General features: G+C 47.5%; 1 protein-coding gene across 2 annotated transcripts in view; it reads right to left on the reverse strand.

Annotated features, from left to right (window-relative positions):
* Positions 1 to 317: 317 nt before the first annotated feature.
* The window catches only part of HUNK (hormonally up-regulated Neu-associated kinase), a 40,036-nt gene continuing 26,980 nt past the window's right edge, over positions 318 to 13,373 (reverse strand). Inside the window, exons 6-10 of one of the 2 annotated variants that reach the window (XM_014888735.2) lie at positions 12,065 to 12,200; positions 9,033 to 9,201; positions 8,451 to 8,534; positions 3,859 to 3,922; positions 318 to 1,767 (exon numbers count right to left, since the gene is read on the reverse strand). In XM_014888735.2, the coding sequence (XP_014744221.2) occupies positions 1,124 to 1,767; positions 3,859 to 3,922; positions 8,451 to 8,534; positions 9,033 to 9,201; positions 12,065 to 12,200 (1,097 nt within the window). In that variant the 3' untranslated portion in view covers positions 318 to 1,123. Of the gene's footprint in view, positions 1,768 to 3,858; positions 4,040 to 8,450; positions 8,535 to 9,032; positions 9,202 to 12,064; positions 12,201 to 13,373 lie in introns of both variants that reach the window. The other variant, XM_014888734.2, reaches the window with a different exon arrangement.

The raw sequence follows: 13,373 nt of genomic DNA on the forward strand, positions 1-13,373 counted from the left end.
AGTGCTGAGGGGAACAGGCTTTGCTGACATGCTCTGAACACACAAACACGTACACAGGGCTGGTACAGACGAGAGAAAAGAGCAGTCTTTGTCTTTGGCTAAACTTTCTAATTTATAGGAAATGGCTTGAGGACAGAAACAGAACCAAAAAAAAAAAAAAAAGTTGCCAACCTCTCAGATGTATCATTTACTTAGAAAAACAAGACTGGTATACAGAACATGGTGTCTTTTAAGAAAGTTAATTTTCACTGCTCATAACAACACCCAATTTTTGGTAACCACTACATTACCAATCTTGGAGTATAAAAGGGACTTGGTACAGGTTCATGTGCCCTTTATTAAGTCTTTTTATTCACTGCAGTCTCAGAGAAGCCTTCAAGTGTGTCCAATGCTGCCTTGATGTAACAGGGGCTAGTGCAGTGAATTTCCACATGATGACACTTGTTTTTAAATAATCATGTTTCTTGTGACATGATTAAATCATAGTTTCCTTTATGAAAAAAGATTGCGTTATTACCTACTTTATGTAATTAACAGTAAAATCTGCTTTGAATTCCAATAATCCCACTTTTTCTGAGTTACACCACTTGTGTTTTTATTCAAGCTTCTACCACGTTCACCTCCTCGGCAGGGCTTGTCAGCAAGCTCACTTTGGACGGAGCATCTGGGATTTTCCCCCTCCCCTGCCCCAGGAGCAATGCCTGCAGCAGCACCCCGTGCTGTGTGGCACAGGCAGGAGGAGCAGGGACAGTCTCACCACAGATCCTGGCCCGGCATCTGTGGCACCACTGATTTCCTGGAGGAACCAAATCCTGGGTGCTCACAGCTCTTCCAGCCGAGTGAGAGCAGTGAAAATACAGATCCACACAGCTCCTGCAGGATGTTTTACTGTACAGTCAGGTGCCAAAGGCAAATATTTCTTAACAGCACAAGCAGAGCCCTTTTCTTTCAACTTTAATACGCAGGACAATGCCTCCCTTGCAAGCAAACCTCCGATTTCCTGTGCTGCAGCACTGCGGGGTATCCTGCAGCGACAGCAAGGTGCCTGTGGCTTTCCCTTCTTGCTTAAAGGAGAAAAAGGGTGGATCCCAGAGAAGAGCAGTGCAAATCTCAGGATGTCAGACTAACACTGGCCGCTGACAGCCTCTGTGTTGAAGGAAATCTGTGTGGGGCTCATCTGCTGCAGCTGGGGCATCCTGGCTTCCAGGGGCTTTTCGCTCGCCGACTGCATGGTCTGGTTCCTCTTTCTCAGCATCTGTCCAATCCCCATCATGGGGAACCTGCCCCTGCTTTTCACACAGTTTGGGCTGCCCAGGGGGTTGCTGGGGGCCAGCTGGGTAGGGGACACGGCCTCCTCCTTTGCTGGATACGCTTTCTCTTCGTACGTGAAGGACACCTGGGTGGGGTGGATGGGGGACGTGCTCCTCGGGGGAAACAGCGGGGACAGTGTCCTTTCACTCGAGCTTTTGTAAGGGAAATTCATTGGGGAGCCTAAAATTCTGTACTGGTGAGAGGGGGAGACCTGGTCTATCTGGTCCTCTCTGTCTACTGACTCGAAGGAGTGCACAATATTCAGGATGAGAGGGGAGTCCTTTGCCCGGCCCCCGATCCGGGACGGCTCTGGCTGGGGGGACTCCTGCCTCTTGAGGAGCCGGGGGGTCCTGGGAGGTGGCTGCTGGACCTCCAGGTATTCCAGGGAGCTGGAAGTGACACAGCCAGTCTTGGGTGCCAGGGGCTCGTGGAAAGGGCTCACGCCACCTCCGGAGTCTGCAAAGCAAAGGGAGAAGGAAGCAGAAGAGAACATTGCAGCTCGCAGCACTGCCACACAGGAACCTGATAAATGCACCAGCTACAGCTGGTCTGGGATGCACTCAGAACCAAATCCCCTAATGCTAACACCATTGTTTCATGGGGAATTTATCTGCCCTTTTCCTCCCATGCAGGAAAAGTGCTGAAACTGAGACAGGGACTTGAAAAGGAAACCCACAGATGTCTTCAGCTGTTTGTATTAATCATATCCTCTAACGCCATAGCTGAGAAATCTCACATTTCTCCTTTCTTAGCACAACTTTGTGTGGCTCTTGCTCGGCCTGACACACCTAGAGACACAGGGGAGCAGAGTGAGTTAATCCTTGATGGCTCTCCTTGCATTTTGGAACAAAATCCGTTCCTGGTTTCACACATGTAAATACGGAGTAGCAGCACCGGCCAGATTCAGGCTGTTACAGTTGGAACAGATTTGCTGCACCAACTTCAACAAGAACCTTCCTCCAGCAAAGGCCAAAAATAAATGGAACAATCCTTGCAGGATTTGGCCCAATCGAACCAAACAGCCCGTGGAGAAGATCTGCTCAGTTCCTACAGAACACTGGCACTGCCTTATGCCAAGCATGTTTTGCTGCCTTGATGGAAAGCTGTCCAAGGAACCTGACTGCCAGGTCTCCTCTAATTGAATTAACTGGTAGCTATTCCATCAGTTCCCTCGCTCTCAAATCATCTAAAAAGCATCCAAAATAATTTAAACTCTGCCAGCAGTCAGCCACAAATATCGTGTGTATTTCTTGTGGAGGGATGATCTTGTCAGGGTTTGAGACGTGAATGGATGAACAGGATAAAATTTCACACTTGTCTGGTAAAAAAAGAAGTCCAATCTGACCAGTTTATTTCTAAGACTGGCCAAAATTATTCAAGATGTGTCAAAACATAGTCTCCATAAGCAGAGAAATGCTTTAGCTGAGATCTGCAGGATTTTCAGGTTTCAGAACAAAAAAGCAGGGAGGAACAGAGAGGGAAAAAGTGAACTAGATTTTCTTCCCCCTGTGCCTTCCTCCCAAAAGGGACAGCAAATCTGAGAAAAATGGGCATTTTAGATTTTGTTTTTACATTTTTTCACAGGAAGTATGCCCTACTCCTGGCCAGCTCTCTGGACTCCTGCTACCTTGCAGCACAGGTTCCTGTGCTGCCAGACAGACACTATATGGACAATTTTTTTCACGTTGAGCACAACAAATGATAAATTACCAAGTCACGACAATGAGCATGAAAGCATCACAAGCCACCACTCTGAATAACCCCCTGACACCACAGTAGATGTTTTCCATCACTCTATTTCCCCATACCTCTCTGCAGTGACCTCCTCTCATTTAGCTTCATATTTAACAGTGGGCTACATCACTTTTCTGCTCCTCAGTGTCTCCCATGCAGGTATGCACTGCCCACACCCCATTCTGATGACTCCCCTTTTCCTCCACTTCTTTCTCCATTCCCCCTTTTGCCAGCAGTTCTCACCCAACCCCTCTCAGGCTGCCCTTTGTGATGAATGCCTTGCTCTCCTCTGGCTGTCCCATCTTTCCCTTCTCATGATTTCCCTCCTCCTTTGGCTGATGGGCAATTGCTGAGGTTGGCCTTTTTGCCATTGCTCCACCATCAATTCCTCCCGGGAATCCTGGAGGTCAGGGATTCTCCCCTGCTGCTCCTTAGCCCCCTGTCAGGAAAACACAGTGGCTGGTAGGAAGAAGCTTGGCTACCAGCTCTGGCTCCTCAGTGATCCGGGGTGGGTGGTGATGCTTTCAGAACACCAGTGTGAGCGAGGATGGTTTTGTATGAGGGACGTGTAGACAGGGGAAGGAACTGCCTTCTTAAAGCAGTGCAGGAATTCTGTCAAGCACAGAAAGTGAGGATTCCTGCCGGCATGGTTTCCTCAGGGTGGTTCATTCCACGTGTGCTGGCATTATCCAGACAGGGAATGCAAGCCTGGAGTCTCTGCTCACAAACACGAAGCAGGCAGGGCAGGACAGGCTCAGGAACAGCACAGCACACATGCACACACAGACCCACCACTGGCCTTTCTCCACTGACCTTTCTCCAGACCCCCAGCCTTGGCGACTTTCTGGTCCTTCAGCAGAGCCTTGGTTTTCTGGATCTGTGAGATAAGACAGGAAGAAGGCTGTCTATATGAAACTGGACTTTTCTCAGTTTTCTTTGGGAGCTGACGGTGAAGAATCTCCCCTTTCTTTTCTTGCTCTTTGAGTTTTTTGTCCTTTAGGTTGTAAAACAAACAAGAACAATTTGGTTTACTCAAGGGAAGTTTCAGTGACCCCCAGACCTACAAGGTGGGTTAAGTACTTTGTATTTACAAGGAACTTATTCTGACTACTCAGAGGAACAAAGTCCTCTCATTTTCCCCTCATCAGTTTGCCATGATTTCACGGCTCCCATCTGCTCTGGCATTCAGGCAGTGTGAAAGCTGGCTCTGGAAAACTAAAGGAAAACCAAAGCTTTTCTCTTGGAGAAAGCAGATAAAGACCTGTGCTCCTCCACAGCTGAAATGTCCTACTTAAGCACCAAAAAAAGTCCTTGATTTCTCTTTACTCCACTCCCTCTGAGATTATAATGGTGAGCTGCAAAGTTTTAAAGAAGTTTAGAGCCTTTGAGTAATTTATCTTCTGTTCAGACAAGATCTGGAGCAATACAGCCTTTGCTTTTACAGCATCTCTACAAGTGCACAAGACATGGAGGGGGAGAAAATAATTGAGCCATCCCTTCCCTGAGCCCTAACTCCTGGTCCTGATGGGGAAGGTAGCTGAAGGTGGGATTGCCAGAAGAAGATAGAGGAAAAACAGAACCTGGGAGCAGGACTCTGAAGAGGAAGCCAGTTTTCAAAGCACTGTTTTACAGTGAAAATTCATTGCATCTTCTTTCAGTCACTGGATTCAGCAAACTGCTCAATACCCTTTACCTGCCACTGATTTCCAGGGAAGCCCAAAGTCTTATTTCACATTAAAAAAAAGTTTGGTAGTTTTTTTTGGCCATAGTTATCATCTAAGCAACATGTTTTGCTGCATCTGATTAAAAGGTCACTGCAAATACAAGTCTTTTTCAAAAAGTGAAAGAAAGCTCCTTCCCCCAATTATGTGCCTATGTTTTGTCTGCTAATTATGCACTGCCACTCTTCATTTTCTTTTGCAAGCTCACTGACGTGGAGTCCAGGAAAACCCTCAAAGTAAAGTGCATAAAAACATGTGAGAGAGGAAAAGAAAGATGCAGAAGACAACCTGGATTCTCCTGGGCCACTAAACAGCTCTGGAAGCAAGACAGACACAGAAGAGGCAAAAATCTGGACTCATGATGAACACTGCCAGCTCAGACGGAGCCAAGCTCCCTGCACAGATGGTGTCTGGGCACTGCTGGACTCTGCAACCTTTCAGGAGTTACAGAGTTGGAAAGAAGACCTTCAGTGACTCATAAAGCAACGTTCTTACTTTTAATACCAACATGGTTAGGTGGGTGACTTGGGAGAAGAAGAACCTGAGATCCTCTGTGAGCTCCTCACCTGAGCCTCCCTTTTTTGCCCCCATCCATCCCTCCAGCCAGGGGAAAGTGTGCAGCTAATTCTGAGCCCACTGGTTTTCCTCCCACAGCTCTGAAACTCTGCTGTCGAGAGAGAGTCTTCAGCAGAGATCAGGCTCTCCCTAAGATCTTTTTATAAAGGTACTTGTGAGGATGAGACTAAGTGGTGACTATAATAAGCCCACAGGAGCCAATCCAGATTGTTGGGAGCTATCTGCTATTTTAGCTAGGTGAGGAAGGATCTGTGTGCTGGTTGCTGCAGCCTCTGCCTGGGTGCAGGACGTTCCAAGGCTGCAGTATTTTTAGCCTGATGCTGCACGAGCCAAGCTGCAGCTCCTCACCTGCCAAGTGCTCCTGCCTTTGCCCTCTCCCTGCTGGTACATTCTCTCAGCCACAGCAACACACAATTAAAGCACCCCTGGCACAGGAAATTCACATATCCGGTGCTGGCAATTAATTACTTCACGCTGGATGAACACTGCAAATTGTCTTAGAAGGATTTCTGAAACTGCTAACGTTTCTCCTTAATGACCATGGTTGTGAGAGGCTCAGGACCAAAGTCCTGAACTCCCAAGGTGCCAGGCACTTATATTTGAAAAGGGAAGGAAGATTTCATCCAGGAGAGTTACAGAAGTTCCTTCTGCACTGCAGGGCCGTGTCCCATCATGCAGGAGCTGTACCGGTATGTTGTACTTGAATAGGTTGGGAATTACATCATCATCTGCTATTTCCTGTCCTGACCTTGACCCTCAAAACTACTCTTAGTCCCAGCAATGGATTTGAAAGGCAGATAAAGGACATTTGCCTTGGCCATGTCTGGCATGGTGATAGGACAAAGACACCGGTTTTTAAAAATTGCAAATTCCACATCTGAGCTCATTAGCTCCCCTGGATTCGCTCATCCCAAGACCCCTTCCACAAATAAAGAGATGGAGAGAGCCATGGGCTCCTGCCTGCCTCCCTGTCCCTGCCACAGCATTGCAGTGACACCAGCCTGGAAACCCTCACAGCAGCCTGGGCCCCTCTCCAGAAAGGAGAAGGGCAGGACATGACCACTGCCCTTGTGCCCCTGCCTGCCCCAGCTGCTGGCAGCCCCTCCTGAAGCCAAGCTCTTGCTTCCCATGGCTGGAGAGAGGTGGGAGAAATTTCAGGTCTGCTGAAGCTGGAGCTGACCATCCCTCCCCTCCTTATTCCCATGGCAACCTGCAGCTCTGCTTAGCTGCAGTGCCTGCCTAGGGACCAGTGGTTCCCAATTCCTGCTCTGGAAATGGTGGGGAGGCATCAGGGAATTCCATCTCCACCCCATGAACCTTCCCAAGCTCACAAAACCCGAGTCCCAGTGGCACTCACTGAGCTGGACATTTCCAAGGCTGTGTTCCACCCACAGGGAGGCATTTTAGGACAGATGTCTGCCTTAGTTACAAACATCAGCAGCATCCCAAGGTGTGCCTTCACCCCTGTGCGCTGCTTCACCTGTCCTGTTACAGCAAAACCAACAAAATCCCCTCGTGTAAGTACAGCTAAAGTGACAGAAGACATTGCAGAACCAGAGAACGGGTTGAAAGGGAGCTCAGAGCACATCTCCACCCCCTGCCACGGGCAGGGCCACCCTCCCCTAGCCCAGCCTGGCCTGCACTTCCACACCCTGTGCCCATGCAGCAGGAGAACAGGCTGTTACCACTATTACTACTATTATTATTATTATTATTATTATTATTATTATTATTATTATTATTATTACTACAGTGTCTGCACAGTGAGTGCATCCTGGTAAGTATTTCAAGACACACCTGACACCCCTTCATCCCCTAAACAGCTACCCTGGGACTAACTCTGAGTGCAGGAGAGGCTGTGGAGGGAGCTCCTCTCCACAAACCAAACTGGGGCCATACCCTGGCACTGCTGTTAGTCTGCAGCTTTCCTCAGGGAAAAGCTCAGCCTCCCCTGCACAGGAGCAGAAGCTGTGAGCTGATCCCTGCAGAATGCAGAACCCCAGAGCACAGTGGCTCTGTCACTGCTCAGGGAAGTGACACCAGCAGGTGGTCCAGGCAGAACCAAGATACTCCTTGCAGGATCTGAAGTGTTCAGCTCCCAGTACCTGCCCCTGTTTCCAGGGAATGCTGCCCTGCAGTAGCTGGAGTAGTTTGTGAGAGCTTTGTGAAATATCATATTCATTGAGTCTATCCACTGCTGATCCATTTCAAGTAAGATGGTTTTGATTTATTCAAGAAAATAATAAATACTTTGCCCTGATATTTCCATCCGGCTTGCAGTTCAGCTTGTCTTGCAAGCAGCCTTTATAACAAACAAAACCAGCCACGACACCAATCTGCCCCTGCAATTAGATCATCAATCCAGTGCTGAGGAGCAGCTTTGGGAACAGGCAGACTCCTCAAGAATGCTGCTCTTTGTGTTGGCAGGGAAGACTTGCACAGCTCATGTTACTCCTGTAATTTTAGTGCTTGGCAAGGAATCAGCCAGGGGAGAAAAATCCAGCCATGATTTAATACAAAATACCTTCTCTGCTTGCAGACAAGAAGGCTGGAGACCAACAGAGCAAGAGGTTAAATCTTTTGTGTGCCCAAGGGAATTCCTTCATGATGCAGCAGGCTGATCCTGCATCACTTCTGCTAAGGAGCAGAGAAAATTGTCTTTGAACAGTGTTGTGCTAATAGAGCTCCTGGCAGCCAAGCCAGGGTTGGCCCAGGACACCAGCAGAGTCACCCTGGCTGCCACTCTGTCCTACAGCACCAAGATCTCAAGGCCCAGAGCCTCAAGAACACCCAGTTTTCATCTTTTTCTAACACCAGCAACTTGCACCCCAGACTGAAGCTATGGAGCCCCCCGTGTCTGCATCATTTTGCCAAACAGAGATTTAAAAACATTTAATTTCTTTAAAAAAACCTTTCTATTTCCTCTCTAGGGGGTTACAATTTGCTTCTTTGAAAAGAAATAAAGGGAGTTATTTGTCCTGCACAGGCAAGACCACAGGTCTTTCTTTTCTCCACAGGTCCCAAACCCATCCCTTTAATCACAATCACAAAGGATGCTCAAATTCAATCTGCTTTCAAAGCACTTCAATAAGCTTTGATGAGCTTTACCTCATAGGAGTCTTTATTTGCCTTGTATTTTTCTATCTGGTATAGCTGGTTCTTGTGGCAAATACTGTCCTGGCCTTCAGCCTTCTGTGGAGAGAAAAGCACAGAAGAGCAAAATATGTAAGACAATTAGGGAAAACTAACATTTAATTGCTGCTTAACGGACTGTACCCACTCTTGGCATTCATCACCTTACAGAGATGATGGATTTGGTCCATTACACTTTAAATATCATTGGTGGCATCATTACTAATGTGAAAAGGACTGAGAGAAGGAAAAAAACTAAGAAGCTGTTGTCAAATTGGAAGACCCAAGCCGTGCTCAGGGAGATTACATCTGGTAAAACTTTCAGCTGAGTTTTCATTTAAAAGCTAAATAAGTTTAAGAGCTCTTAAGCTGCTTCTTGATGTCCCGACTCAATAAATCGTGCTATTGCTACTCCAAACAACAGAAATATCTGAAAGCAGGGATGCAGCACTTCCCAGGGAATGACCTTAGGGATGTTCTGGGATCCTGTGAGATGAAATGCCAGCAAGCCAGGCCACTGGGAGCCTTTTTGTCCCCTCCTGCCCCAGCAGTGCTCACCCTGAGGCTGGCCAGGTAACGCTCCAGCTTCTTGTTGAGCAGGAAGTAGATGGCCAGGGTGTGGCTGGCCCTGTTGGACAGCACAGTGTTGATGACATCGCTGTTCTTGTAGCCCAGCTTCTCAGTCATGTGCAGCAGCACGCTCTGGCTGAGGTCCTCCAGGTGAATCCTGCACAGGGACAGGCACAGCAGGATTTTTGGGCTGTCCTCTCCGTGGCAGAACACCAAGAGGAGGCCCCCAAGGGCTCAGTAATGTGGGGGTGATTGGTTCCCTTCTGCCATGAGCAGGCAGGGAAAGGACAGATATCTGGGAACACAGGAATTGCAGGAAGCTGAATGGACAGGACTCTGTCCCCCATGTCCATCCCTGGTGGGAAATGGCACCATGATGCTCAGGCCATTTGTTACCCTACACCTGACCACTGAAAACCACCAAGATGAGCTGGTTTTGAAGGAAAAAGAGGTAAAATCCAACCCAGGTCTGGCTGTCTGAAAAGCCCCTTTTTCTGTAATTAAACAGCACTGCTCTGAGCTTCACCCCCTTACCTGCTGCACAGTATCCAGGCACTGATTAGCCAGGGAATTAATAGCAGGGAATTTCCTGCTGGAGAAAGGGGATGTACAGGATTATTCCTGCAGCTCAGAATGGCAATGCTGCTGTTCCCCCACTGTCACAAGTACAAGCCATGTTTACATCTCTCTCTTCTATAAGGGCTGGAACAGCCTCAGCCAAGGCTGAGGGAAAAGCAGTACAGAGGTCTTGTGGAAATGCCAAAGCATTGGCTCAGGCCGAGTTAAAACCAGATTTTTCCAAAGAAATCTGCTCCTATTTAGACCTCTAAATGGGCTGGCCAGCCTCCCAGAGGTACCCATCCATCTCCAGAGAAACGCTGGGTTCCAGTTGTTTTCTAGAGGGTATTTCTCACTCCTAATGCCAAGCCTAACATCAGAGGCATCTTCTTTTGCAAGATTCCCCCTTCCAAGGGACCACTCTCCATCCTTCCCACTCGTGCCTTGCCTCTGACAGACAGGGCTCAGACAAGATGTCAAACACAGTCTGGGAAATCTCCAATAATTCGTTCCCTTTGTTCCCTGTGCTTATGAACACTGGTGCTGCCCCTAAGGAATGCTTGGGGTTGGGTCTTTTTTCCACAAGTTCAAAAGCAAAACTTATCTTGACCACTGCACGTTGAGACATCTGGGCAGCAAAAGAAATTCAAGCAATTTTGACTTGAAGTGCTCAGCAAAATGGGAATTTTTTGCTTGCCTTCAGGGAATCTCTTTAACAAAGGCAAGCCTATAAAAAGCCTGGGAAAATATTCTCCTGAAAATGCAGCTTCTGCTGTTCTCCCACCTTATCTCCATGCTCTCCCCTTCCTAGCATGCTCCTGTCTTGGGAACAATGGGTGTTACCCCCAGAGTAGTGGAACTCCTTCTGTGTCAATTAAGAGAGGAATTGATTCTTTGCAAATTCTGCAGTGGCTTTTCACGCACTAGCTCACCACACCTTATCTGTACCTGCACACTAAGGAAAAATTGGAAAAATTCCATGGAAGCTGGCTCTAGTGGTACTTTCTGAGACAACCTCAAAAGGAGCCAGGCCACATCTTTAAATATTTAGAACTTTGCAGATTTTTCTCCCTACAAAGCTTCAATATGACAAAGTCTAGGTAGGTCAAGCCTGGCCTACAAAAGTAATATTATTTTAAAAATAATGAAAGAAAGAATCTTTTTCAAGGCTTTTATCCTTTACAGCTTCACACATCCCCTCAATTTGGAGGAGTGATATTGAGAGAATGGCTCTGCCTGTTCTCATGCCTTGGGAAACAATTCATCACAGGGGCCACCTTTATATCCTGGGGAGATAATTCCCTCCTCATTTCAGGGGGTGGATCCAGTGCTATCCCCAGGCATCCAAGCTGCTTGACATCCACCCATCCATCCATCCTCAGGTCAAGGAATGGCACAGCCACAGCGTTCTCCATGATGAAGCACTCTAAAGTGCTGCCTCGGGAAGGAAAATATCTGCTGCTAAATCGGGGCATCTGCACCCTCTGTCAAGGCACTACATCTGCTCCTGGGAACTGAAGGAGGGGAAGTTATGATCCTCACTCAGGGTCTCTCCTCTTAGACAGGTTAGGACAGAAATTCTGCAGCACTGTCAAGTTTTAAGCACCAAAATTAGGCTTTAAGTTGCTGTCTGTGCCAGGGTGCTGCTTGGCCTGTGAGTGAATCCTGCAGGTCCTGGGAGGTGTATGAAACACAGCTGGAGGGCTTTGATACAGGAAGGAGGTTTTATCTGATCAAATCCAGACATGTAATTCCAAGTGAGCTGCCTGAGGCTTCATTTACAGCCACTGGAGAGGAACTCGTATCTCCAGGGCACAAAGTCATGCTAAGGCAGAATCAGAGAGGTCTGATGAATTCTTATGTAAAAAGTGCCCTTATTTCTCTCCCCTGACTGCAACTCCACACTGCTTAAAGTCAAGTAAGTTTATTTCTAACCAAACTGGACCACAAATGTTTTCTCTTTTTTCTTTTTCCCCGGCTGGATGTTTGACTGACCGTGAGATTTGGTCTCTGCTTGCTTTTAGTCATGTATTCAGCAGGGTGCAGGGTGCAACAACCAAGGAAGCAAGACCATTAAACTGTGACCTTTCTCACCATGGTTTGCATATTCCCTTAACCCACTCACGAACAGGCAGAGGCTCTCCTGGAGAAGCAGCTTGGCTTTGACTGACCAACGAGGTGGAGATCAGAACTGCCTGTCACACCTCCCCATTCCCAGGCCTGCAGCAAATTCATCAGAATATCTGCACGCCAGCTCAGCCTGCAAATAATACACTGCAACTGCAGCTTCCAATTAAAGGCATTGCTCCTGACCACTTCAAGCAACACAGGGCCAATCTCAATAATCTTTACGATGGGTTCACAGAAGCAGTTCCTAGGATCTGTGACACAAACGGAACACCAGGGATGCAATGCACAGACACCCCGGCAGGTTTTCTCTTCCCTGTCCCCCTCTGGTGTACCTGTTTGGGTAGGTGACATTGGGGGGTGCTCTCCCAGGGTAGTTCTCGTTGAGCCAGCGGTTTGCCAGGGCTTGCTGGATGTTTGGTCTCTTGGCAGGGTCTGGCTCCAGCAGAGAGCGCAGGAAGTTGATGGCAGCTGTGGAGAGATTAAGGAAAACACCAAAAAACAGCTCTGTCATCTGCTTTAGGACTTGCACAGGACATGAGTTACTACAGGTGTGTGGCCTGAACAAGAGCACACTAAAAAGGAACATTTTCCTTACTGCCTGCTCCAATGTCCTTGGGAAAATGGAAGAACTGATAAAGGATTAGTAACTAAAACAAACAGTGATTTACAGTCACAATGATTTATAGAGTTACAAAGGAGAGAGGGGGGAAAGTGCTGTTTGTCTCAGAGCTCATTTGAAGTTTTGGAGTAGGTGAGCCAACATTTAATTCCCACATGAGGGCAGGAGGCTGGAGCCAGGTGAGAGACAAATTACTGTGCTCAAAGTAGAAGGAGATGGACCAGGGGTGAGTGGAGGGCAGGGAAGGGATGCAGACCTGGAAAGGAAGACACAGCAAACTGGGCTCCCTTTGACATGATAAGGATAAATTCTCTGGCTTCCATCCAACCTACCATCAACTGCAGAAGGTTTTAGCCAAATTAAAAGAGCACAGCAAAATTAACAGGCTTTGCTTTGTTCTCCTGAACCTTCAACTTTCAATGACATTCAACTACTCCCCCTGAGTTTCTTGCAAAAACGCTCAGTTTTTAAGTCATGTGCTTCTTACATGATCAGGAGCAATGAAATCAAGTCATCTGCCTGAAATCTCACAATAAATGCCCCTCTGAGCTGAAAACAATCTGTTTCAACTAGGTCTGGTCTTTATTTCTCAAATTATCAATGCTAGCTCTCAATGCTCCTACATGCAATTCAAGGAGAATAAAACACCTGTTGGTGACACCACAGTGGGATGGGACAGAGTGGGCTGGTGCACCAGGGGAGGCTGGAGAATGAGGAAAGGAGGGTTTCTCCCTAAATAAATCAGGGTTAGACCAAACAGGTGCCAACTCCCAACAACCTGAGCAACCTCAGTGTATAATATCCTGCAAAAATCAGGTTTCAGCTGGAGAGAGGGCCCTCTCTGCGTCAAGAAGCTTAGATGGGCAAGAGAGACTTATGACTCTGTATTCACCAGTTCAGCCAGGCATCAGCTGGGTTTTTTCTAATCTCTCTCTTCACAAGCCAGTGATTTATGTGAGATGCTCTACTTGCCTATTTCTCCATTATTTTTTGTTATAATCCTGCAGCAGCCATGCTGCAGG

The sequence above is a fragment of the Sturnus vulgaris genome, chromosome 2 (genome assembly GCF_052056855.1).
Source record: "Sturnus vulgaris isolate bStuVul1 chromosome 2, bStuVul1.hap1, whole genome shotgun sequence".
In the NCBI taxonomy this organism is placed as follows: domain Eukaryota; kingdom Metazoa; phylum Chordata; class Aves; order Passeriformes; family Sturnidae; genus Sturnus; species Sturnus vulgaris.